Source organism: Pelecanus crispus, chromosome 1, assembly GCF_030463565.1.
Source record: "Pelecanus crispus isolate bPelCri1 chromosome 1, bPelCri1.pri, whole genome shotgun sequence".
NCBI lineage: Eukaryota > Metazoa > Chordata > Aves > Pelecaniformes > Pelecanidae > Pelecanus > Pelecanus crispus.
This window is the reverse complement of record NC_134643.1, coordinates 35,044,788-35,071,128: the sequence shown is the minus strand read 5'-3', so window position 1 is coordinate 35,071,128 and position 26,341 is coordinate 35,044,788. Positions and strand designations below refer to the sequence as shown.

Below are 26,341 nucleotides of genomic sequence, written 5' to 3'. Positions count from 1 at the left end.
AACCAAGATAAAGTAGCAGTGTGGGCAGCAATAATGCCATTTTTTTAGAGAAGCTGACATCAAACACATTGTTCAGATTGGATCTTTGCTTAACTGGAGACAGCCACATGCTCACTTTGTACATTGTGACGTCCATTGTCTTTGATCAGTTGCAAACTCTTTCCCAGACTCCCTGTCCTGCAGCCTACTTTAAAAGTTTTACTTCATCTGTCAGGTCTATTTGCCTCAGCTAAACTGCTGTCAACAGAGTTTTTAGTCACATTTTGATGATGTGCTTTTTCAGTGTTCAGATTGCTTTTTTAGTCTTTAAGGATGCCTCAAATAGCCTTCATTCTAGGGCTCGGATGAATTCTGCAGAATACTTCCCAGAAAGAACACATGGGGTAGATGAATTATGTCATTTCCCCATAGTAGCTGATGGAAATACAGGAAACATTAGAAGTAGGTGAAAGAATTTATAATTTTAGATTGACTCCTTGCCAACGTGACTAAACAGCCCGTTAGCGTTGTTGGAGGTGGCTCACACCACAGATGCTCTTAAATGATTGTAAAAGTACTGTAGAACAACGACTTTGTGTTTTCAGTGTAATAGAGACATTTAGCTTTTCCAACTAACAAGAGGTAAGACACAAATAGTAATTGATTCCTTATCATTAGGACATTTCAAATCACATTTTCTTTTTTCAGCTGAGGAAGCTGAAGCATACATGCAGCTTTTCAACAGTGATTGAATGGAAAAAATAGAAATATATTTTCCAGCTTGAAATCTGGAATCATTTGAATTTTTGAGGGAGACAGCATGAAATGAAGCAAGTCTCCAGTCTCACTGACTACAGTGACAGGGGAACTTGTGCTCTCCACAAAATGAGCAAAGAAGAAATAACACCCGATTCCCTGCAAAGATAAATGAGAAAGGGGTGAGAGCAGTGCCTAATGGTGTGGCAGTCGAGGGAGAGAAATTCATGAAATGTGACTGTTATCTCTGTATGTATTTCTAAGGATAAAGCCACCCAGAGGTTTTGCACTATGTAAGCTTCCAAAGTAGGATTAATGGGACTTACACAATGCCTAAGCCTTGATCTCTGAACAGTGGAAAATGTAATCAAGGAGATTCCAAGGAGGAGGTTGGAAAATTAAATGAACAAGATGGGGGGTATTTTTGTACGCTAATTTTGGGTGTTTTCCCCACCCCACAAACCAGCATATGTGAACAAAGAATGCAGCAACATAGAATTAATTACCAGATTTAAATTTACATTCATAATTACTGACAAATTTCACAAAACTTCGAGTCACATCTGCCACTCATTGGGCAATTATGAATTGTCCTGGTTTCGGCTGGGATAGAGTCAATTTTCTTCTTAGTAGCAGGCATAGTGCTGTGTTTTGGATTTAGTAGGAGAAGAATGTTGATAACACGCTGATGTTTTTAGTTGTTGCTGAGTACTGCTTATGCTAGTCAAGGACTTTTCAGCTTCCCATGCTCTGCCAGGTGCACAAGAAACTGGGAGGGGGTACAGCCAGAATAGTTGATCCAAACTGACCAAAGGGCTATTCCATACCATATGACATCATGCTCAGTATATAAACTGGGGGGGGGGGGGGTTGGCCGAGGAGCAGCGATCGCTGCTTGGGAACTGTCTGGGTATCGGTCATCGGGTGGTGAGCAATTGCATTGTGCATCACTTGCTTTGTATATTATTATTGTTATTATCATTATTATATTATTATCATTAGTATTTTACTTCAATTATTAAACTGTTCTTATCTCAACCCAGGAGTGTTTCTCACTCTTACTCCTCCGATTCTCTCCCCCATCCCATCGGGGTAGGGGGAGTGAGCGAGCAGCTGTGTGGTGCTTAGTTGCTGGCTGGGGCTAAACCACGACATGAATACAAGAAAATAAAGTGGTTTGAGGAGTTCACCAATGTCCTAAACTTTCTGAAGTTCACTTTGTGATAAGTCTGAATCAAAATCAGCTTAGATCCCATGGGGACGTGTACATGCATTCCTCAGAGGAAGGCATACGCAATCTGGATAGCAAAGGTGATAAAGAAAGAAGTGAGAAAATGTACTAAATGACGTCCTGTGAATTCAGTGAACAGAAGGCAGGAGTTAGCTGGGTCATGGATTTTGCATGGACATTTTAAGAAATGCAGCAGGAAATCATCATGGGTTTTGCATGGACATTTTAAGAAATGCAGCAGGAAAGTGTCATTTGGAGGCAAGTGGGAAGAAAAAAAAGAGTTGTGAAAGAGAAGCGATGGTTTGACAAACTTATCACAGAATCATAGAATCGTTTAGGTTGGAAAAGACATTTAAGATCGTCCAGTCCAACCATTAACCTACCATTACCAAGTCCATCACTAAACCAATTAAGGGTATAGTAGCAATTTCATGTTTCCTGGTTTGGTTTTTTTTTTAATTTATTTATAATCCAGCCACTTAATAATTGACCAATCGAACACAACAGCCAGCAGGCTTCTGAAAGATTCCTTTTGCTGGATGAATACTGAGAAGATGCCATGTTATCACAGTGTGCTAAATGGTACTACAGGGAATAGTTGTATTATCACTATACCTGTGTAAATTAGTGGTGGGGATATAAGCAGACCTTGCTAATAATTTTTTAGACCCTGTACTGATGCCTATCAATGTAATACTTGATCACCTTCTGTATGCAAATATATCGGGAGTAGTCAAACTTCCTAGTAGGTTTTGTAGACTTCCTGTTTCATCTTCTCAGAAAACCATGCTTTGAATAATATACGTTGGTTTAGGTACCGGAGAGCATATGAAAGTTTGATGGCAAGAGGAAATGGTTGATGTAATTCAGCTGTAGATTAAATCCTACACGGGCAATAACTATCAAGTTCTGAAACAACTAATCATCAGGTAATTTCTTAACTGTGACTCAGTCTGTTGAATGAAAGGACTTAGGGAGATGAAAGATGATATGTTTCCCCAGAGAGATACCAATCACAAACTAATCACAGTATCCTGGGAAGCATCTAGCCAAGCAGAAATTAAATCTTTGCTGGACTTTCCAATTACACAGTTCTAGTCCAGATGTTAACGTTGTTGAAATATCTTTATTTCTGAAGGAAAATAAAGACATGAAACATCGCCATCATGGGATGTGTACTGGCTGTGACAGTTGCTGGCAGGAGAAGTGTTCTGTTCCACACTGCCTCGGACGTGGGTCCCGCTGTCTTAGGAGGAAAGTGGGGCAGAAGAAAGACAGCTTTGTCTTACTAGAAATCTTTCCAAGTGTGCTCAATGCTCACCTAACCAGGCAACCTTAGAGTAAAGTTTTTAGAAGCCTTCAGTTAGCTTGATGAAAATCTACCCTTTGCTGTCTGGCAGGATGCCTCCTCTGTGGGTAGCGGAAGAAGAGCGGGCTGATGAGAACAGGAAGAGGCAGAAGCATTTATGGGAGGATTGGAGAAGAAAAGACAGTGTGCACTGGAAAACTCAGACCATCACTAAACCCATTGGTATCTGTCTTGTTAAACAAACATGGAGCCAGTTGTACAGGTGTAGATGAAGTGCCCATGTATTTTTTGTGAGCTAATTTGGCTAGTTTAGCATAGGTGAGAAGAGAAAAACTAAGTGATAGTGCTCTGAATTGGAGCTTCAGAGTGTACCTTAGTTCTTGCTGCTTTATAATGGAAGGAACTGTCCAGTTATGGTGCAGTCCTTCAGGTTTTAGAGATCACTAGTAGGATAGAAATAATCCAGGTGAAGTTGATTTTGATGATTTCAAGAAGAAATGTCCCTTTTGAACGTGGTCAGTGAGAGCAGCAGTCCATAAGAAGACATGCTTGGGCTTGTGTTCAGATTATTCAGGTTAGCGGGTTTTCAATTTAGTTTCAATTTAGTTTTTCAGTTGGAATTTACTGTTTGTTGTTTTTCCCCTTTTCTTAAACAGAGTTTGGTCACTCTGTATAGGCAGGTCCCTGATACCTGGGGGCTTTATAACCTTGCTGACAAAGCCACAGCAAAATCCAATAGTTGGAAATGTTTATTTAGGGGAATTCAATGAATGAGATGTAATTTTCTTAGCTGCGTGATAGCCCTGTGTTCTTTGACATATGAAGGTGTGGAGGTGGGGAAGTCAGCACTGGTTGAAATTTCTGGGACCCACACAAGCGTCTTGAAACATGCTCTCTGCTGCCACTTCCTAGCCTTTGAGAAACAATCTTCAAGTGTATGAAGGGGCAAGGGCTGTCTGGGCAGAGTGATCTCTCACAGCCCCAGAATTTTTAAGTTTTCTTTTTTTCGAGGCTTTATGGAGAAGAGTTGATTTTCTTGTGGAAAGCATTTGTGAGAGTGCATTACAATAATTTCATATGCCAAGACTTCAGAGGGCTGTTGGTAGAATCATGAAAAAACATCCTGATTTCACACTAGGCTGGATGAGTTCTTTTGATGCTTTTGTTATCTACATTATTTTCTAAGTTTTTTTGAAGAATGAGGGGTTTGTTATCATTGATAAGGAGACTGGATTCAGTGGGCTATGATCCATGATAGTATTCATACTATGAAAGTATCGATACTTTTTTTTAGATGCTTGGGTGGTCTTATTCATATGTTAAGAGTCTTGTGGCTTCAGGAGAGTGTTTTCTTTCAAGAGAGAATGACAACTATCTTGATGTCTTTTGCCTTTCCTGTGAACAGGCATAGCCTGCGTGTTGGAAACATGAGGAAGTGTTAAGCTATCAGTCCATTGCCATTGTGTGGTCCTCAGGCATTGCTGTACTTCATCTTTTCCTGTCACATGTAGTTCTTTGAAGCTTGAAATGTGTGGGGCAAGGGAAAGAAAGGGATTAATATATGAGTATTTCAGTTTAATGTCATGGTCTGTAATATATAGGAGGTGATATATATGACTGGACGATTGCCTTGTCCTGTCTGGATTCAAGATCTGCTAGTCCCCAGTAAAGATTAATATAGGGTTTTTTTTTTCACATACTTCCTTCTAGAAGAGCTTGTTTTCTGGGAGACAAGAGAGGCATGTATTGAGCTTTTTTGACTTTTTGTGACCTTTCATTGCAGATGTTGTACAAACTTTCTCCTTCTGCTAGCCCCAGGACTCTCCCCTGGACACTCTCCTGTGGCTCTTTTCTGTACTTTTATTAAGTCTGACTGCAAACTCAGCCATTCATGGGATTTGGGGTGTTGCAACGTGCTGTGATATTACTTCTTGAAAGTGCTGTGCAGGCTTATATCACACAAGATACTTTATATTTTATAAGATATTATAACTCGTATTTTGGAATTTGAAAAAAGCCTTTTTTGTCACTATGCCCATCACTTCTTTTTCAACATCAGTTCCAAGAGTTGACTTTTTAATGCTGACAAAGTAATAAGAAGTTTGTAAAATCAAGGAGCTGCAAGTAAAACAAAATGTAAAGGAGAATTGAAAATAACAGCAGCAATGGTAATTAATATAGGTTACACAATAAAAATGCTTGTACTTTTACGTATTTTTAAATTGTTTACAAACTGTAGTCTACAGAATACATAAATCTCTCTGTGACTGAATTGTAGTATAATTGATTTACAGCTCCAAATAATGGTTAGCAAATTAGGCCTCTAACATGTAATCTGGAATTTGAAAGTGGTAACCTACTCCTGTTATTTCATGATTATGCTTACTCGATGAGCCTTGACTGTGTCCTAAGCAAGAGAGACAGACATCCGATTTTCTATACCTAGCATTTACGTTATGTAGCCTTTATACTTTGCATAATGTAATTGCAATAATGGACACATTTAAAAAAAAAAAAGACAGTTTGCTGTGAAGGTATTTTATGTAACCCTTAAATACCGTATAAGAACTTCAGTGAGCAATCCAGTATGAGCTGTGTCAGCAGAGTGCTATAAAACCAGGTACTGCCAGGGTGCAGGAGTGGCACTGGGCCAGGTCGTGGTATAGCAAACACCGAGCCTGGGGGGGATCATTCTGTCATTTGATCGTCAGAGACTTGATCCTACTTCTGTTGGGGGGAAAAAAACCCAGACAGTCACTGAAGGTCAGTTTCTGTACAAAAAAATTCATATACTCTTAATATACTTCAGCAGTAATGGTAAATAACTGGATAATCAAAATAATACAAGACCTGTGTGGGGTGATGAAACATCAAAGGGCTCTGATAACGAATAAATATGTGGCTTCAGTAATCACCCTCCGTCATACAACATTCCTCTTCAAGAAACTGGTTATCTATTAATGCCACTGGCACTGCTCTCACAGCTCCATTTTTGCCCCTGAGCTGTGTTGCAGGCAGTCACAGCTTCCTTGGCGTGACCCGAGACACATCCCTTCTGCCCTCTCAGTAGCCATCAGTACTCCATATTGCTTCAACATCCTTCACCTTCTACTTATGTGTGCTTTTCTGGTTCTTTTGTGGGTTTTTTTCTCCTCTGATTATTTTTGTTTTGTGATATCCAGACTCGTACAGGTGGGTTTAGAATATTCTTGCAGTTGATTCAATCTTTTAATTTTGAAATGCACTTACCTTTAAGAAAATGTATCGGTTCTATAAGCAGAGTACTAATACTTTTTTACAAAATCATTGTTTGGTTTTTTTTTTTTTTTTATTTTCTCCTGAAGTGGTGTGCGTATTTGAAGGCAGAACCTACTTTGAAGGACAAAGAGAAACTGTGTATTCAAGCTCAGGGGACTGTGTTCTCTTTGAATGCAAGGTAAGAATACCGGTGACGGGGGGAAAATAAATTCTTGCATGTTAGAAATATCAAAGTCCCACTGAAAGAAACTGTTGAAATATGGACAGGTCTGCCTTAGGAAGTGGCAATAGAAAAGGCATCTAAGGGGTCCTGTGTTTATATTGTCTTACTGAGTTCCACATCAAATTTTGCAAATGAATTTACTTTACATAGCTGCAAGCTTTGATTACGCAGCTTGACAATCAAGCTGCATTCTTTCCTCCTTAGGTATCGTCTCCATCATCAGTAATAAAAAACCAGCAGACTACTTCATGTTTCCATTGACACATGTGCAGTGTTATTGTTCAAAATTATGTGCTCAGGTACAAAAGGTCCACAAATGTGATGGAGGCATAATTTGGAATTTAGGGTAATTCTTAGAGGAAAAGATAGATGAAAATGAAGGAAAAGAGCTGGCACACCAGGTGTGTCTGGTATTTCTAGTGATGGAAATGGGGTAGGGGTATTGTTTTATTTGTAAACAGAACATGGCTGATGCTGAGTCAGTCTTGTCCTGCTGCATGAAGAGAGTTGCTCTTCAGGGCACAAATGCATTTTAAGGGCAAAATATACCCCAGGGACAGCTGTGGGTTGAGAATTGCGCAAACTGCTGCAGTGGGTCCCGCGTTGCCTCTCCAGGGGAGGGATGGGAGGGATTGCCTCTGGTTAGAGAGCTGCATGCTCTTGCATGGGGTTGAAAACCTGGGCGCACATTTCTAGGGTGGAGAAAGAGAGGGGAGCAACTCCTCTGGCCACACTGCAGCTATCTATTGGACCAGTTTCTGGAAATCTGAAAACATTTTCATACAGTTGTGAAAAAGTGTGTTTTACAAAGTAGAACTGGGGACCATTGTCTTACTGCTGTTGATTTTAATCTTTGTGAGCTTATTACTGGAGTAGGTGCTTTGAAACCCTTTTGAGAAAGGAAAGGAGAAGCTGACCAGAAATAATTTTGGATTCAGTTGTACGCTTTTCCGGACTGTTAGCTTGTATTTTCAACATGACCCCTGGGACGTGAATTCTGTGATTAGTCAATGCATATAATTAACAACCATCAAAAGTTATGTGATGTTGCCTCATATTTCTTGCAGCTGGCAAGTGCGATACTGCATGAACAAAATGCCTCTGTTGGCTGTGCTAGTCTATATTTTGTTGATTATACTTGTTTGCTGGTGGGCTGCCTGACTGTCCTGGTAGAAATCTTAAGCAGCAACTTTGGCTGATTCAAATGCTGCTTTTTCAAGGACCAAAGTACATACAGTTTCTGCTGAACAGCCTTGTGAATGATTATTCAGAGCAGAAAATCCACAACTGTGTTGGTCAGTTAGGAAGTCATAGGTGGTCACTATTTTATTACTACCAGAGTTCTCATAAAAGGATATAATTGATGACTCCAGCTCAAGAGAGACTTAACAGGAATGGCACAAGTACTGATTTCATGCTTGAAGGCTCATAATGATGTTACGAAGGCAATGTAGGGAATTTCTTCTTTTTGTCTGCATGTAATTCTAAACACCATTTTTTTTGTTTGGCTGCTAAGAGTTGTGCCTGCCATAGGCATGGACTTTTCTGTTTGAATATTATAAAACAAGCAAATGAAAAACTCTCATCCACATTTGAATTTGTAAAAAAACTAAATGCAATCCAGACTACTCTGATATTATTTCTGTCAAAAGTGTTTTTTTCTTTATTTTGTGGGATTGTTGCATTTTGCTTGTCCTCGCGTATAACACATCTGTGGCTGGTTTGCTTTACTGTATTATCAGGTTAGGGTTGTTTTCTCTGTCAAGATTGTTTAAGGTAAAGTTTGAGCAGTAATTTTGATATTGACCATTGTGTTCAGGTTTCATCTTTATATTTAATGCTTAAAGAGGATTTAAAATTAAATGCTAGACCCATAATAATAATACATGCAAGGGCATATGCGTAATTTTAGGTACTTTTCTTCTATGCAGAAATACAGGGTCCTGAGTTCAGTGAGTTCATATTTTAACCAGATTGCTGATTTTAAGGCAGATGCCTCTGAAGAACATGTTGTTGTTTGCCTTGTTTTCTGTTTTTGCCATATCATGACTAGAGCACTGCAAGACGCATTAATGAGGGCCAGAGGGAGCCTAAAGGTGGTTACATCTGCGGTAGCCGGATTGATAAGGCAGGCGTTTCATGTGGTCATACTGCAGTGACTGTGTGTGATCTGCACTAAGTGCCTGAAGATATTCAGATACCACCTTGGGCACTGGACATTTCCAGATGCCTGATCCAAATTTAGCTGAGAAACCCTCTCTTTCCTAATAGGGAATCGGTGCCAGTTTCCTTCAGTGTTACTTCCACAGTGTTGAGATCAGAGATGTTCAAGTCTGATTTTACTTGCTGTATAAATAACAAGCTGCTTTAGAGTATTCCTTATGAGGACCCATGATTCTGGAATCCGCTGCCTCAGTTTCTGAGAAGTAGTTGTTACTCTTTCAGGCATAATTTCAAGAGCAACTTCTGAGGCAAGTTGCTTGACAGCTAAGACAAGAAGAATGAGAGCTGTTGCCACACTTGCTTGCTTGAAAATGTTTGAGTATAGGGGAGTTACTGATGCCTTTATTGTGCTATGTTGTCCTTTCAAATGGTGTTTGAAGGTACCTGGAGTTTGGCATAGACAGTTTTTTGTTTGTATATTATAACGCTAAAACTCCACTAAAGTTGTAATTTATTTCTTCTCTCACAAAATTAATCAATTACCTCAATTTAACAGGACCACAAAATGCAACGTATTCCAAAAGACAGTTGTACAGCTTTGAACTGCCCAGAATCTCAACAGATCCCCTTATCTCACAGTTGCTGCAAAATCTGTAAAGGTAAGGTGGATATATATAAGCTCGGTGTAATTTTCCATTCTTATAGATTATATAGACTTTTTTCTTATAATTTTGAATAAGGCACTTCTACACGTGATAATCACTATACATCTTGGGAAGCTAAATATTTAACATCTGCATCATCACATCTGAAAATTGTTTGTAAAATGTCTGATACTGTAAATTCTGTGAAGAGTTTACTGGCACTTGTGTTTTTCATTCTAGCCAAAAAGTGGATGAAAAGTCAAAGGAATCATATACATAATTAGTGATTTTCTACCTTTCACCCAGTCATGTGTCCAAACAAAATGAAATTGGAGAAATGTCCGTGTTCCCCAGCATCTTTCTGAGATGCTTTGAGATGTCTCTTCTGGGGAACTGTTCATGTTATGCAGTTGTTCAAAGACTGGAGTAACTTGTTTACCTGTTTGGGGTTGTAGTGGCATCTAGAAGCAGGAGCTTTGGGCAATATTTTTGTGTGCTAAGCACCTTTGCGTGTTACACCCAGACTGATCCTTACATAAGGGGAGAGGTGCATGAAGTGCTCTGTGTCTTGAGCCCACTCTTTTGATCTGGACTAATACCGGTATCTTCAAAGCTATGAGCAATTGCATCTTCAAGTGGCTACATCTGTTTCTTCTATAGCTAAATGATGATAAATTGATACTGGGCATGAAAGAAGGTGTTAGACTCTTGGGCTGATTTTAGGTATACTTCAGTGAAAAGAAGAGTGCAGCTATTCTTGTTTCTGTGCTACTTGGTGCAAACATGAAGGATATGATTAATGACATCAAGCAGAGAGATAAGAAAGTAGAAGAAAAAAACTTAAGAAAAGTTGATAGGTCTTGAAGTCTATCACAGTCAAAAAGGATTTTTTTAATGATAATTTTCTATAAAATCTTCAGTGGCTTAGAGAAAAGAATTCTGTGTTTCTTATGCCTGGTATAGCTAGAAAATTTTAATATATGTCAGATGAGTGCTTTCTGAACGTATTCAATCCTACCTGAACCATCCTAGCTTGGCCTCTCATGAGCTATGGAGCTTATTCTTTAAACAAGCAACTGCTGTATGCTATTATTCAGCAGCATGTATTTTGTTTATTAATACAGCTGTTAGGTAAGCGTTAAGAATCTTCAGAAAAACAAAAAATCAGTATAAAAGCCGTTACCCATTCTGGATAACATGTACATTCTTAGTTATTTAATGCCAATCCAGGCCAGGAAATCTAAAAGTAAGACTATTGCTTTGCCATTAACTCAGGCTTCAATGAAGAAGACAACAAAAAGACAAAGAGTTGATATTGCCATGGCCAGAGGTTGCTCTTGACACACACACACTTCCGCTGTCATCAATGAGTACTGAAGACCTTCTAATGCTAGTAAAAGTGTAGAGCTTTTTGCTTCTTAATGTCCTGTGTTAGATAACCATAGAATGATAAAATCGTTTAGGTTGGAAAAGACCTTTAAGATCATCCAGTCCAACCATTAACCTAATAGCACTGTGGTAGCTACGGTGAGTGATAATGTTTAAGTAACATTACCTAAATGTATCTCTAGGTTACAGAGAGACAATCCACAGCAGGAAAGAAAGAGAGAAAGACAACATCTAGCTGTCATATCATAGTAGGACTGTGATGTTTGCATCATGACCATGTCACTGGGTCTCAGTACTAAAACATTCTGCCTTTACAGGCTCTTCTGTTTCTCTTGTCTTGTTTTACTTGGTTTGTGTTGCTCACTGTTCATGAGCTGCCCAGGTGCAAAACACCTCTCTGACCTAACCTCCAAGCAGACTCTGCCATTGTCCTGCTTGAAGTGCTCATTTAACTTAGCTTCTGTGAAGTTAGGGGTAGAAGCTCTTCCATAGCAAAAGATGAAGCAGAAGCCAGGTGGAGTGATAAAAATAATATTCTTTACTGCCAACAAATACTTGTTTGTTATTTTGTAAGAGGCCTATGTTGCAGCCTGATTCCAGCTTGCATTCTGGAGCTGTTGCTGTTACACCAGTCCTGGTCCCCTGAGCCTGACCCACACTCCCCAGTTCTCTTGTGCGAGATTTTGAAACAAGAAAGTAGTTATTGGAAAACAACAGTGGAGTACTGCTGCTTGATCAATTCTAATGCTTCAGTTAAAGAAGAAAACTTTAAACAAGAGAAATTATTGAGAAAGCAATGAAGGACACAAGCTCCACACCTTTATAAACAGATGTGAAAATTGTGGGAGCTTCAAGTCAGTTACTAGAACCAGCTTGAATTCAGCATAATAAAGGGTGATTTAATGGCGTTCAGCAACATAACAGCACTAGATTTCATTAGAGCAAACAGAAGGAATTTAAAAAAAACCACTGAGTTGAAAGGTTCAATCTAAATTTTCCAGCCTGGAAAATAACTTCAGAACCTTAAAAATTTGTAACTAAGGTGCAATGGAAAACAGTCACACTCAGGAAAAATGGAAGGGAAACTGTAGGAAAATAGGTAATAGGGATGGCTAAAAGGTGAGATTTTAAAAATAAATTTCTCTGAAATGGAAAGGATGATGCAATCAGGGAAGAGTATTCAGTCAATGGAGCTTGAAAGGAAACAATAAGGGGAAGAGAAAAGCAAAACAAGTCAATGTTAATCAAAGACTTTCGGTTAAATGTTGAAGGATTTTATAAATACACCTGGGAACAAAAAGTGCTAGGAAAGAAAGTAGTACCACTAGCAAATGAGCTACTGAATGTCTAAGCTATTGAGCTCTTTTATAAATGTCCAAAAAAAAAAAAAAAAGAAAAAAAATATAATTAAGAAGTGTCCTGTAAAAGTATGTATCAATGACAAGGAGACAGTAAGGGGATTTAAGCAAGCCTCATATCCAGCTGCCTTAGATCAATGCCATAACCTGAAATTGAATCGAAGACCTAGAGACCGTCTGTTCTTGTGGCCTTTACTACTCCTTTCATCCGTTTCATTCTTGGTACAATTCATTTCTCTGTATCTCATGGACAATAGAAAGGTATTCTTTGACCTAACTGAAAAAAAGATAGGACTGTCTTTGACAGGGATGTTTTATAATCCCTGGATTCTTTTTAACCCTCAATCATATTTGTTTCTGTACAGGCCATGACTTTTGCACTGAAGGGCATAACTGTATGGAGCATTCTGTCTGCCGAAACCTAGATGACAGAGCTGTCTGTAGCTGCCGAGATGGCTTCCGAGCCCTTCGGGAGGACAATGCCTACTGTGAAGGTAATACCTTGTAAAGATGTGTAGCTATGCTGTATAAATTACTGTGGTAAGAATGTATTGATTCATGAGTCGTCAAAGGGATAGGCCTATTAAATGCAATGAATTAGATATGCAGCGTATTAATCAACTAAAATAATTCTCTCTTCAATTAAGTTATTTAAAAAAAAAAAAAGAATTCTGATCAGTGTCAACGTTGCAAGTTAGTATGGCTGAAGTCTTGAATTACAAGCATGATTCCATAGGAAAGTTTTCTTTTTTTTTCATGGTATTCAGATATTCAGGCAACCTAAAAGTCAGCCATTTGAGTAGTGTATTAGTATAACATTTAGTTTCCCTTTTCACTGCTGCCTGTTCTCATTCTCTCTCCCTAGGAAGTAACTAAATGCTATAGACTAGATACTAGTATTAATCATACTGAGTAATGATTTATTATTTGAGCTGCTCTTTTAGTATCAGGGAGCAAGAAACTACTTAATCAGAAGAGAAGCCACTATAATTTGTGTCTTTACAGCCTAGTGTAATCCTGTGAAGAAAACGATCCCCACTCCAGCAGTGAGAGCCAAAGTCCTCTGCACAATCTCTTAGTTTTTGGGCTAACTGTTGCTCTTCCTCATGAAAACCCTGATTCTGCAAACACATAATACTAGCGTACTAGCAGGCCATTCTTACCATAAAGCTTAAGTGTTGGCAGCAGGATGGCCTTTGACTAATAAGCAGTTCAGTTAAAATTTAGCCTGCTAAACTGGAAGTTAAGCACCTGGGAGTAGAGTCTGAGGTACTCTGCAGTCCCACCTAATAACTGGATGGTTCTCTGGTGATGCACAATTAAATGGGATGAATCAAGGCCTTTTAAGACTGTTCCTTTGGCTGAACTCTGCAAAAGTTAATGTCTGCAGCTTACCTGAGTTAGTAGCTGCATTAATGTCAGCAGGAGTGCTCATCTGTAGATTTAGATTTGAGAATTTCATGATTCTTTTCAGGAAAGGAGCATATAATTAATTCAGCTTTGCATACCTCTCCGCTTAATGTTTACGGTAAGCTTTCTGATGGAAGCCTGTTTTGAAAAGTAGAAAGAAAAATCATGCAGAAACAAATCCCTTGCCCCTCATCATGTCCCACCAGGCATCTGACATCAGGACCTGCTGTAGAGCTTGTTCTGCGTTGCAGCATCAGCCACTTTTTACCCCATAGTCCCTGGAGACTATGCTGAGGCTTAGGCTGCGGATCTGCATTTCTGGGAACTCATCAGCCGTTTCCTTTTCAAGGGGGTCACAGCAGCAATGGAGTTATCATGAAATCAGGTGCTTTAAGAAGGTTTTTTCTGCGGCTCTATTGTTACTCTGCTGAATGAAAGCAGAAAAACAAGTTATGCTCTCTTAGTGATCTCCACATCACTCTAATTAGAGTCTGTTGCTATGTGTGGGACTTGCCAGGCATGTCATAAGCAAAAAACAAAAGAAGCTTTTTGATCAGCATTAGTGGTGAAATGTTTAGGTGAGGACACAGTAGATTATCACATGGGAGACTGATGCATTCTTATTATAAGTGGATTTACCAGTTTGTGCAGTACCTGAATTCAGTATGATGATTTTTTGAGAAGATTTCTTGTCCTGATTGCTTCTGTATGGGCAAATGACATTGTTTCTGGGTGGTAATTATCAATCTACTTAAGTGCTTTCAAAAATCTTGCATAAGTGAATAAAAGGTTGGGACACATTATTTATATAAAAATAATAATTACGTTACTATGTTTGGATGCATTAAATTCTCTCTTAAAAATGGGTATGATTCAAGGCCTGATCCAGGAGCTCTTGCTCACGTTGAAGATAGCAGGAGTAAGTCCCATTAGGAAGATGTGCCCACGCGAGCGAAGCTCATGAGGTTGCACCTCTGCCAGATGAGGTTCTCCCAGCCAAGGGTGAAGATAACTCAGCAGGCAAAACAGCCTAGCTTTGCTGCTTGTTATGTACCGTAGCGGCAGTGTAGGCACCCACGCTTGAACTCTGCACATTTGGTACACAAGTCCAGAACTAGCCTTGGCTGGCCATCCCTGACTGAGTGTGCCGGTCATATGCTGGAAGGAGGGGAAATAAGGTTCCAGGTTGAAACTTTAGGATTGTTTTTTGTGGAAGAGGAGGGGCAGGAGCCTGAAATACCCATGTTTCTTCAGAGTTGTGCTTTAAGTATTGTATCCCTTTTTCCAGCCCAAATGTCTCTTTGAGCACCAAGTTTTTTTATTTCTGGAAGGAAACTCTTACCTTAATATTAAACAATTTAATAGCGAAGGCCACAATAGCAATAGTGTAACACCAAGTCTTTTCAGAGTCCTGTCCCTCATCTTGAAAGGCTGAAATGGTCCCAACCTCCCTTTCCCAGCACATACCCTTTCTTCACTGTGCGATTATTGTGACTTTAATTATGAGCAATGCCAAGTGTAGAAATGTCGAGTCAACACAAAGCCTTTCAGAGAAGGCTTTTTGTAATGGCTGGAGCCCATGGGTATGATAGCTGTTTTTATGTTTGCACTTGACAAATTTCAGATATACTGCAAAATTGGATGTCATTGATTCTGTGTTAAAGCCAAACGTCACTAAATAAAATTCTGATTTGTGCCTCAGCACTGTGAAAATTTGAAGAATAAATGGAAATAATGATGCTTCCATTGGCAGAACTTCTTCTTAAGGTAGAAGAACAAAAATAATATTCAAAGCAGTTTTCAGTTGTGGGTCTGGAAAAGCTGCATAAATTTCATCTGAATGATGGAAGAGTTTGGCTTCTGTCCTAGAAAGAACTGGTGCTTTTCCAAAGCTGTGTGATGTCTCTAGATACTGTTATGGTGGATACCTTTCTGGTTTATAATAATAATAATATTTGTTAATATTTATGCCACATTTAGCTTTCCCTTGGAGGACTGTTTAAAGCAATACTTAAAGAGTTGGGATTTCTTAATTTACGTTCTGTAAGCCTTATTCCAAGTACTCTGAAATTTATTTTCTGCCTCAAGTTATGCAGTTTGAGATACCTTGTGGGCAGGTTGGGTATGGATTATGCTGTGCTGCCTAGGTGTAGATGCTTTGGAATATAGCATCCTTGGTGTATAGCCTACCTAACATCAACATTTTACAAAAAGAGATATTCTGATGAAGTGTAATTAGTTTTTCCCAAAGCAGCACCTGCAGTGCTCTCAAACTGACGATCACCCTCAGGGGTATATTTCAAATAGTGTTCAATGCCCGGTACATTTGTGGTGTTGGAGTTATGCTGAAAAAGTTTTTAAGGATAAAGTTTGTGATTCTTGGCTATCAAGATATTCTGATGCATCTAGAAGAGTAAAATGTACCCATATTTCAAATAAGATGGTTTTGCAAATAGTCTGCTGGTGGCAGCTTTAGGTGTTCTTCTCAGATCCTTGAACCTAATCAGTTTTCATGTACCGTCATGCACTTTTGGCACTCCTCAAAAGATGTGTTTGGGGAGGAAGTGTTACTTGTACCCTTTGGAGACTGCACATGGAAGGATTGCTTGAAGTCTGATTTTCTGATTTAATAACACCACTCAGCTATCTCTGTGCAAAATCTGATTTCACTTCAGAAGTGTTGCCAAGGATTGCTGATTAAATAGAGAGGAGAGCAGACTCAAGAAAGAAGACAGGAGAATGCAGTAATCTTTTGTAAGCACCAAGACTGAACATGATCTGAGAAAAACAGGTTATTTGCTTCTTTATCAAGAGGATTTTGCCTGGTGCAGAGCCTGTTTTACATCATGTACTGATTTTGGCCGGGATTAAGTTAATTTTCTTCATAGCAGCCTGTGTGGTGCTGTGTTTTAGATTTGTGACTAGAATAGTGTTGATAACACAGGGATGTTTCAGCTATTACTGAGCAGTGCTTGCACAGTGTCAAGGCCATCTCTGTTTCTCACTTCCCCCACAGCTGGTAGGCTGGGGGTGGGCGAGAGACTGGGAGGGGACACAGCCAGGACAGCTGAGCCCAACTGTGACCAAAGGGATATCCCAGACCATGTGATGTTGTGCTCAGCAGTAAAATGGGGTTACTCTTTCTAAGGTGGCTGTTGCTCGAAGACTGGCTGGGCATCGGTCTGCTGGTGGGAGCTGGAGAGTGATTGACTTTGAATCACCTTTTTTCCCTGTTTTCCCCTTCACTTATTAAATGGTCTTTATCTCAACCCATGAGTTTTTTCTCACTTTTGCTCTTTTGATTCTCTCCCCCATCCTACTGGAGGAGAGGAATGAGAGAGCAGCTGGTGGATGCTGAATTGCTGCCCAGGGTCAACCGTCCACACATCACAAATTTACCTTATGGATGTGTGGACCATAATGTTTATTTTCTGATATTTGGGAATTTAGTTGTACTAGTTGCACAGTGAACAACCTAGCTAACTTATCTTAACAGTTGGGGATCATTTAATATTATTAAACAAATTTTAGTGAAACCACTCTCCTAGTTTCTCTGCTGTTGCCATGTTTATCCCAGTTTCAAGTGCAGCAGCTGAAATGAGACCAAAACCTGAGTGACTTTGTCCACATTTGAGAATTGCATCAGCTTCACTGATGATTGTCCCTTGAGGGGAGAAGGTCTTCAGTTTAGAAATCTGCTTTTGAATAAGCTAGCTGGATTTGAGTCGTCCTCAGTGGAGGGAAGTAAGCAGTCTTAGAGGATGAATTGTTTCTTTCCAGAGTAGATGTCTGAAACATGTTGGAAGCACCATTTGGTTGGACCTGATCAGGTCTCCCTTAGCTCACAGTTGTATGTTCTCATTCTGCTTGGAAAGATTTACTAATTTATCCCTGTGTTTGGGTAAAAATATTAATACATTATTCAACTCTCTTCCCCCAACAACAAAAACATCACACTTCTTCACTCATCTAATTAGTACAATCTGTTAATCTTACTGCTAATCTTGTTGATTTTTAACTACTGGATTACAAAAATAAAGTATATTTTCAGAATAAGCCTGATTTCTACAGATTGCAGTGAAGAGAAGAAATCTTAAAAAAGATAAAAATAATCAAATTGCAGTATGATACGTGTTGCTTTATATTGGCCAACTGCAGTAATCAACAACACATTTTTTTCTTTTGGAAAGTGTAATATTGAGAAGAGTGTAAGTGAGATAGAGCCTTCTGTAATGGAGATAAACCCCAGCATATTAAAATATATTCTGTTTAGTCCTCTGGGTCTTTCATAACCAATATTGGGCTATTTGCTAGCTTTGCTGTCTTCATGGTATGCACCGTATTCTTTGGGTGAGAGTCATACTTAGGAGCTCTGCAGTACTGTCAGTTTTGTGGAACTGGGAAGGTTACCCAAACTTCTCTCTTCATACATAATTCTTTTTTTTTGTAACTGAGATGTGGCAGTAGTATCACATAGAGCTAAGAAATAAAGATTTCCATCTCCATCAACTGGCAGTGTTTGAGTCATTACCTTGTCATTTTGGGTTGGGTTGGAAAACTAATCAAGCAGAAAGAAAAACTTTCACTCTAGGAGGGCAGAATGTTGTTTCCAAATCTCTATTAAAAAGTAATTAAACATTATTAATATTAAAATTAAACATTAATATTAAACTATTAATATATTATGAATTATTAATACTTTTTCTCAGCAAGAGCACTAAGTGTCATCTTATTTCCATCATTATGTTACTGAGAAATCTAAATATGAAGAATTATCAGGCCAGTTCTAATGTGTCACTGTGTCAGAGTAGGCCAAATCCTTCTTGTCTGCCATGGCTCTTACTCAGGAAGATAATAGAGCAAATTCCTCGCTTAAAGTGTACTACTAGTATCCCTGACACAAGTTCATAAAGTGTGGTGCATGCTGGGGTACATACAGTCCCTCTGCCTGTGGCAGTGGAATGGTTTGTACATGTACAAATTGCAGGATGTGATTCAGTATTACTTGATTTTAATTACTTCTACAGGAAGGATGTTCAGACTGAGTCTATCATCCACCCATAGCCAGGACTGACAGTGACGCTATTATGATTAAAAAAAAGCTGAAACTAATCATATAAAGGGAGACTCTTGGAAACTCTTTTAAAGTCTTCTGTGTTACCAGTGCCTGGTAAGGTGATGCTTTATTGTACTGAGAGCAGCCCTTTTCCACCAGCAATAAAAGCATATGTTGCATTTTGTTTTTAAATGAGAAATTAAGGTGTAAGTTTAAATTGCTTAAATCTGCAACCTCAAAGCAAAAAAGAGAAGAAACTAAAGCCTTCATTTTGTTCTTGCTTTTCTTTCTCTCCAGTTTTCGCTAGTAGCTGGGAGGTGACTACTGAAAATACTAGATGCTGTCACTGTGCTGAAAAGTATCCACAGCCAGCTGGTTGGTTTTCTTACATAACTTTTAAAACCTCAGTGTGACACATCTTAATGATACGTAGAGGCTGAATCCCCAAGTGCTGTAACAAAGACACAGAAATGCCTGGCATTGAATCAAACTGAATTTAAAATAAGTATTCTTTTATGAGGAGTGCAGAGCACCAGCAGCCACAGTGATTGTATCCATTATGGTGCTCTAACTAGTGTGGCATTGTTTGAGAGACAGCTGAGTTGTGGTATCGCCACTTGTTTCTGTAGAACAGGCAGTTATCTACTGGATAGCTTGCAGGAATGTGCTGCATGCTTTAGACCCTACCCAAACCCCAAATGGAATCATAGAGTCATAGAATAGTTTGGGTTGAAAGGGACCTTTAGAGGTCATCTAGTCCAGCTCCCCTGCAGTGAGCAGGGACATCTTCAACCAGATCAGGTTGCTCAGAGCCCCGTCCAACTTGACCTTGAATGTTTCCAGGGATGGGGCGTCTACAGCCTATCTGGGCAACCTGTTCCAGTGTTTCACCACCCTCATTGTGAAAAATTTCTTCCTTATATCTAGTCTGAATCTACCCTCCTGTAGTTTAAAACCGTTAGCTCTTGTCCTGTCACAACAGGCCCTGCTAAATAGTTTGTCTCCATCTTTCTTATAAGCCCCCTTTAAGTACTGAAAGGCCACAGTAAGGTCTTCCTGCAGCCTTCTCTTCTCCAGGCTGAACAGCCCCAGATCTCTCAGCCTGTCCTCATAGGAGAAGTGTTCCATCCCTCTGATCATTTTTGTGGCCCTCCTCTGGACCCGCGCAAACAGGTCCATGTCTTTCCTGTACTGAGGGCTCCAGAGCTGGACGCAGCGCTCCAGGTGGGGCCTCATGAGGGTAGAGTAGAGGGGCAGAATTGCCTCCCTCAGCCTGCTGGCCACGCTTCTTTTGATGCAGCCCAGGATATGGGTGGCTTTCTGCGCTGCGAGTGCACATTGCTGGCTCATATCCAGCTGTCATGGTTTAACCCCAGCCAGCAGCTAAGCACCACACAGCTGCTTGCTCACTCCTCCTGCCCCAGTGGGATGGGGGAGAGAATTGGAGGAGTAAGAGTGAGAAACACTCCTGGGTTGAGATAAGAACAGTTTAATAATTGAAATAAAGTAAAACAGTAGTAGTAATAATAACAATATAATATTAACAGTAATAATAATATACAAAGCAAGTGATGCACAATGCAATTGCTCAACACCTGCCGACCGATACCCAGACAATTCCCGAGCAGCGATCACTGCTCCCCGGCCAACCCCCCCAGTTTCTATACTGAGCATGATGTCATATGGTATGGAATAGCCCTTTGGGCAGTTTGGGTCAACTCTTCTGGCTGTGCCCCCTCCCAGTTTCTTGTGCACCTGGCAGAGCATGGGAGCTGAAAAGTCCTTGCCTAGCATAAGCAAGTACTTAGCAACAACTAAAAACATCAGCGTGTTATCAACATTCTTCTCCTACTAAATCCAAAACAGAGCACTATGCCTGCTACTAAGAAGAAAATTAACTCTATCCCAGCCGAAACCAGGACACCATAACCCATCTTTTCTTCCTTGTGGAGGTGGTCATGATACAGGGGGTAGGCCTTTCTGACCTTGTCAACACCTCTGGTGTAGATGGGCCATCATTCACATCATCCATTGACTGGCCTTCCACCTCCAGAGCCTCATACCTGTTGTACAGAGGCACCTGGGAAGGCGAGGTGGGCAAGGAGGGGGTTTGCCTGCCACCCCAAGCATGGACTTGCTTCTGTTCACTCCTTTCCTTTAAGCTACTGCCTTCAGCCTGGTGGGAGGAGAATACAGGTTCCCCTTGATCTTGTTTTTTTTCTGGTGGCTGTTCCTGTTTCTGTCTCAGGGAGGTCAGAGCATGGTTCCACCAGTCTATCTCTTCCTCAGACTCCCAAATACAGTCTAACCCACCCACAGGGACCTTACCACAGCTTACAGGTACTCTCCTATTATGTGTGCATCTGCCTTCTGATGAATTTTAAAATACACATGTGCAGTACAATTTGTGCTGCGTCTTCCTGAGAAGAATCTGATATATATTTGTAGTTTCTGTATAAAAATATTAACACTCCTTATTCCTCTTTTAAAATAGGGAAAACCAAAAACACTGACAGTGGCAAGTATTTCTAAATTCTTGACATTCATAGTTCAAAATGATGAGAAGCTGTCATACTTCAAAAAAAAAAAGAAAAAGATTATTTTGCAATTCAAATTTAAAGACCTATTTCTAACCGAGTGCAGTGATAAAGGGGGATGGATCATGAACTGGAGTCTCAGTAAGTTGTTCTGATACTTGAAATTCACTAATTAATCATATACAACATCCTTTTTATTCTCAGTATGTAGCTACTTCAGACCAGTTATTTGGTGCCTAAGAAAAGGCCCCCTGGGGTGCTTTCATGTCTGACTATATGTAATTACTTGTTTTATCGTGTATACACTACCATATGAATTAATTATAAGATATTAAATAGTAAGAAGATGCAGTTTGCCAAGTAAAACATTACATGATGGCAGACAATATTTGTTTTCAAAAATTGCCTGTGTGATATATATTTTTTAGACTATATAATACATGTGGAGTCCAGTGATGTTTTCATGAGACTGAGATGAAGATTTCATTTTCTTCCAAGAGTCTCACTTGCATGGGTAGCTGTTGAACAGTATCTCCTACTGCATGTTTAACAAGGACAGTTTTATCTCATCAGTCTGTCTTCCTTTACAAAAACTGGGGCAAGCTGAAATAAAAACAACTCTTTGTACTGTTAAAAATGATATTTCTGAAACGCTATAGTGTTGTATTGTGTCCTTTCAAAGCTGTATAGAGCTCCTGTCAAGGGACGTAGACCTTGAGTGACTTTGCCTTTATTTTAAGAGTATTTTCTGTCCTAATAGTCCCCTCTCAGGCTGCAGGAGATGGACAGAGAAATCATGAACTTAAGCAAAGATCAGAAATTTAAAATAACATGAAGGGAAAAGCACCAAGACGTGTACAATGTGTGTATGCATTATCTGTGTAGTTTAATTATGGGAGAGGAAAGAACACACCTTGTGTGAGGATGCAATAATTAGTTTATTTTTAGTCTAACTGATGCTTTAGCAGGCTAGTCAAGATATAACAACCTCTTATTAGTTCAATTACAACAGTGCTAGCACTTATAATGCAACTCATCCAGTTTCTCTTCAGGTCCATTAATAATTCAATAAAAATCAGTAGACACAAGTAGCTGCCCATTTCCTCTTACCCGCCCTATGCATTGGTACAGTGAGTTGTCAGTGGCCCAGGTTCTTTGCTGGGGGCAGCATGCTGAGAATGGTGGAAGGTTATTTTTTTTTTATCCTTGGTCTTTGTGTATGCTTGAGGTTATTTTTTATGTTTTAACTCAGTAGATGGGGTATGTTCTTGTAGTCAGTTCACGAGGTTGGTTATATTGTGATTCCTTAGGTTTTAGTGCTTTTCTGTTTTGGGGAAGGAGAGACGCACAACTGCAGAAAGGTAGGCAAAATAAAAATAATAAAAAAACCCAGCAACAAAAAAAACCCAGTTTCAGAGGTAGATCATATATATGTAACCACTTGGTCATTTTGCTGTTGGAGCTAGGCTTTTTACTGCCTGTTGGTAACACCAAAGGCACAGGGCTATATGTATGTAAGGAGAAGAAAAAGTCAAAGATTATCTATAGAGGGTAAGAGTGTTGACAACTATGGTGGTGCAGTCAGCTGGGATAAATAACGTGGGACATTGTGAGAAAATAGACAGTTTTGACTGAAGTTGATGTTAACATCCTTTGTGGATTATGTCAGTTGGAAAAACTGCTGTGCTGGTTTTGGTAGAGCAAAGCAAAACAAAAGTGCAGTGATTGGTTTGTGACTGACTGGAGTAACAGTAGTAGTTAAACCATTGGCCTGCCTGGTGATGAAGAGCCTAGAAAGAGTAGTGGGAGGAGAGGGAGCAAGGGCTGTGCCAGAGCCCTGAGATATTTGTCCTTTTAACAGGTGAGAAAGGGTACATGCAAGAAGAGACACATAGGAGTATAATGTGAAAACCAAAGCATGCGAGATACTGAAACCAGGTTGTAGCTGAAAGCGAAGAGAGCCTGGAGAGAATAGGAGCTTGGAAATATGGTCGGGGGAAGTGGGAGATACCCTACTAAGAGCATTTTTATTGGAGCAACGGACTGGGAAGTTTTAATGTACTAAACACGCAAGCAAGTTAGAAGGAAGAGTTTGAGGATGAGTTAGTGTGTTTGGTGGTGAAAGGAAAAAACCCCAATACTTTCACAGATGGGTAAGCTGGTGGGAGCTTACTTCAAAGTTAAGGAAGTTATGGTCTATCCTTCTTCTTTTAAGGAGGAGGAGCTGGTGAGGGGATGGGTTGAAGACAGGAGATGAGACAAGGTGAGCAAGATCTGGAGACAGGACCAAACTTACTCAGGTAGAAAGTAGGTGAGGGAGGAAAACAGCGGAGAAGCTTGATGTCAGAGGAGGAAGGTGAGAAAAGAAGGGCTGTTGTCGGTGGAGGGAAGACAAAGAGAAAGCAAAACGACAGAACTTTTTTTCCTTTGTGACCCTGTCCAGAATGCAGGACGGGTTGTGTTGGTTTTAAATCCACGTTTACCTTTCTCAATGGTATTGGTTGCTGTGATCGGTCACTCTTCATTCTCCTCTTTTGTAGTCCCTTAACTGGTGACTAACATCTGCTGATCTTGTGATGCCCTTTTTCTAGGTCAGGGACCAGATGAGACAGTCTCAACCTTTCCCAGCTTGTGTATTTCTGTATGAGTCAGGTCAGTAGTGATAAAAATAGGGGCCTGAAGGCCCTTTATGGTGACCATCGTTACTGGCTTCCATCCTTGGGATTCTTAGCAGAGAGGCCCATGATTTGCAGGAATGGTGGGTAAATAATGCCCTTCCTCTTAGCTGTGGAGCCTTCAGGTCAGGATTAAGGTTTGCTGATGAAGTTGTGTGAGAGAGGTGAAAAAGCATTACCCTCTTCGGCAGGCAAATGTGAGGGCTGTGAAGACAGAACCTTTCATTAACAAAAAAAATGTGGGGTTTTTTGTTTGTTTTGTTTTTAAATTGTAGGTCTAATCTACTCTGCTCTTGTGTTCAGGGTAATTTTTGATGCACTTATAAATTTTTATAAATAAAGCTTTTTATGCTCCTGTTTGCTCTCTTCCTGGGTACTCAATATTATTTGCAGCAAAAATCCTGCAAGAGCATCTCCCTGCCCACCATATGCCTCTGCAAGTGTGACCAGGGAGATCACTGATGCTAGATGCCATTGAGTTTTAAAGGAAATGGCTGGAGGCAGGACACTATCCATAAAGGATCCTCAGTTCTGGAAATAGCCTCCTCTCTTTACAGCCCAGATTTACTGACTTAGTACCAGATTCATTTGTTCTGGCAGGCTTTTGTGGTGGATAAAGGCAATGATGGATAGTGAGGCCTAAAGAGAGGCTTTGTTTGTTAGCATGAGGCTTTGGTCAACAATGATTTATAGATTGCAGGTCAAGTTCTCTTCTTATTGATGGGTTTGTAAAACATAACTGGGAATTTCACTCTGGGGAAGCAAACTCACTAGGGTGCAGGAGGAAGGGATACAGGGAAGCTTTTCCTGGTTTATATATTTTGCATAAATTTTGTTTGAGCGCTGAGGGGGGGGATAAAGAAAGGCTTCTTTTTCGTTTTGTTTTGATGTTTTTGCAAGTGTAAATAAATCATTGAAGTGCAGATTCCAAACACTTTTGCACTAACCAATTTTCCCAGAGATGCCTCTTTAATCTGTTCCACTGGGAACAGAGCAGGTTGGTGATCTCCTTGACTACATTGTTGTCAGTACATCACAGCTGGTGGCTCAATATCACATCACCGACTTCAAGCACACAAGTCTTTATTGTTGAGTGTGTAGAGCCATTGGAGTGGTGCATTCACCCTATTGAACTGACTGACTTCAGCATCTTACTGGCTAAACAGTAAGACATTAATGTGCATTAATATGCTAACTAGGCTTCTTGGCAGGGGAAAATTAAGATAAATGTAGGCTTTCTTAGATATTGAAATGCATCAGGTTTTCTGTTGTACTTAGTGCATTTGTGTCTAAAGGTGAATAAAAAGCTACACCAGTGTTTCAACCAGTAAGCAGGATGAAAAGGCTTTTATTTTGGTAGCTTTGAAAGAGAACAGATGTTGGGCTCTTTCCCTGCCCCGGTTTGGTCTTCCTTGATCTGTAATACCTTAACTTATGTATACAAAGCTTGCATATGCAGTGCTAAATGAGGAATGGAATAGCATGTTTTTAGTGTGGTCTGTCTGTGTGACTGGTGGTCATTCGACTGTTACTTTATCCTATTTGTATTAATTATCTTTTCTGTCCAGTGGTGATGTAATTTAGTGCTAAAGTTGCAAACTGTTTGTAAAAGCAGCTTCTTATCAACTGTGTGTCCGTGGTGTAGAGCAATGGAGTTTTGACACTTGATTAGGGTCTTCAGGTGCCAATGTAATATAATAATGTGATAGCAGCAATAATAATGACTTTATTTCCTTTGCATTTTGTATAGGCTCTCTAGTGAGCTGGGTAGGAAAGAGTTTTGTTTTCCAGTGAGCGTTTGAAAAATGTGGACAGTATCTTTGCAAATCAGTTTGAAAAAAAAATCAGATTTGTTCTAATGAAACACTTCAAAGTTAACTTGATCAATTGTGGTTTGGGTTTGGTTTTTTTTTTTTCAACAACTGAACAAGCAAGGTTTTGAAATAAAGGCAATTATAAATAAAACACTTTGCAAAACCTCAGTATGTGGTATGTTGGCAAAATGAAAGCTTTTTTTAGAACACTTCTAAATTAGGAGGTTTGAATCAAAGTAGCTCTGGCTTTAAGTTTTTCACTGCAAAATGAAAACCATTAGTGTTTTGGGTCTCCTGTGGCTATTTACCTGCCAAAGCAATCATTAATATAGTTTTCAGAAAGTTCTATTTAATATTTTTGAGGCTTTGGATCTTTAAGTAGCGTTTTCTGAGGGTGCCAAAACCAGCTCCTAGGCAGTCTGTTGATGCCAAGAGCATAAGGCCTCTAATTACTTGAAGACTGATGTTGTTACTTAAATACAAATCAACACCATTAATTTAATAAGGAGTTGTGGACTGGAACTATGAAAGACACAAGT

General features: G+C 39.7%; 1 protein-coding gene across 1 annotated transcript in view; it reads left to right on the top strand.

Moving 5' to 3' along the window:
* The window catches only part of NELL2 (neural EGFL like 2), a 154,180-nt gene that overhangs the window by 58,463 nt on the left and 69,376 nt on the right, over window positions 1-26,341 (top strand). Inside the window, exons 10-12 of the mRNA XM_075717588.1 lie at window positions 6,620-6,711; window positions 9,476-9,578; window positions 12,676-12,804. Of these exons, the coding sequence (XP_075573703.1) occupies window positions 6,620-6,711; window positions 9,476-9,578; window positions 12,676-12,804 (324 nt within the window). The remainder of the gene's footprint in view (window positions 1-6,619; window positions 6,712-9,475; window positions 9,579-12,675; window positions 12,805-26,341) is intronic.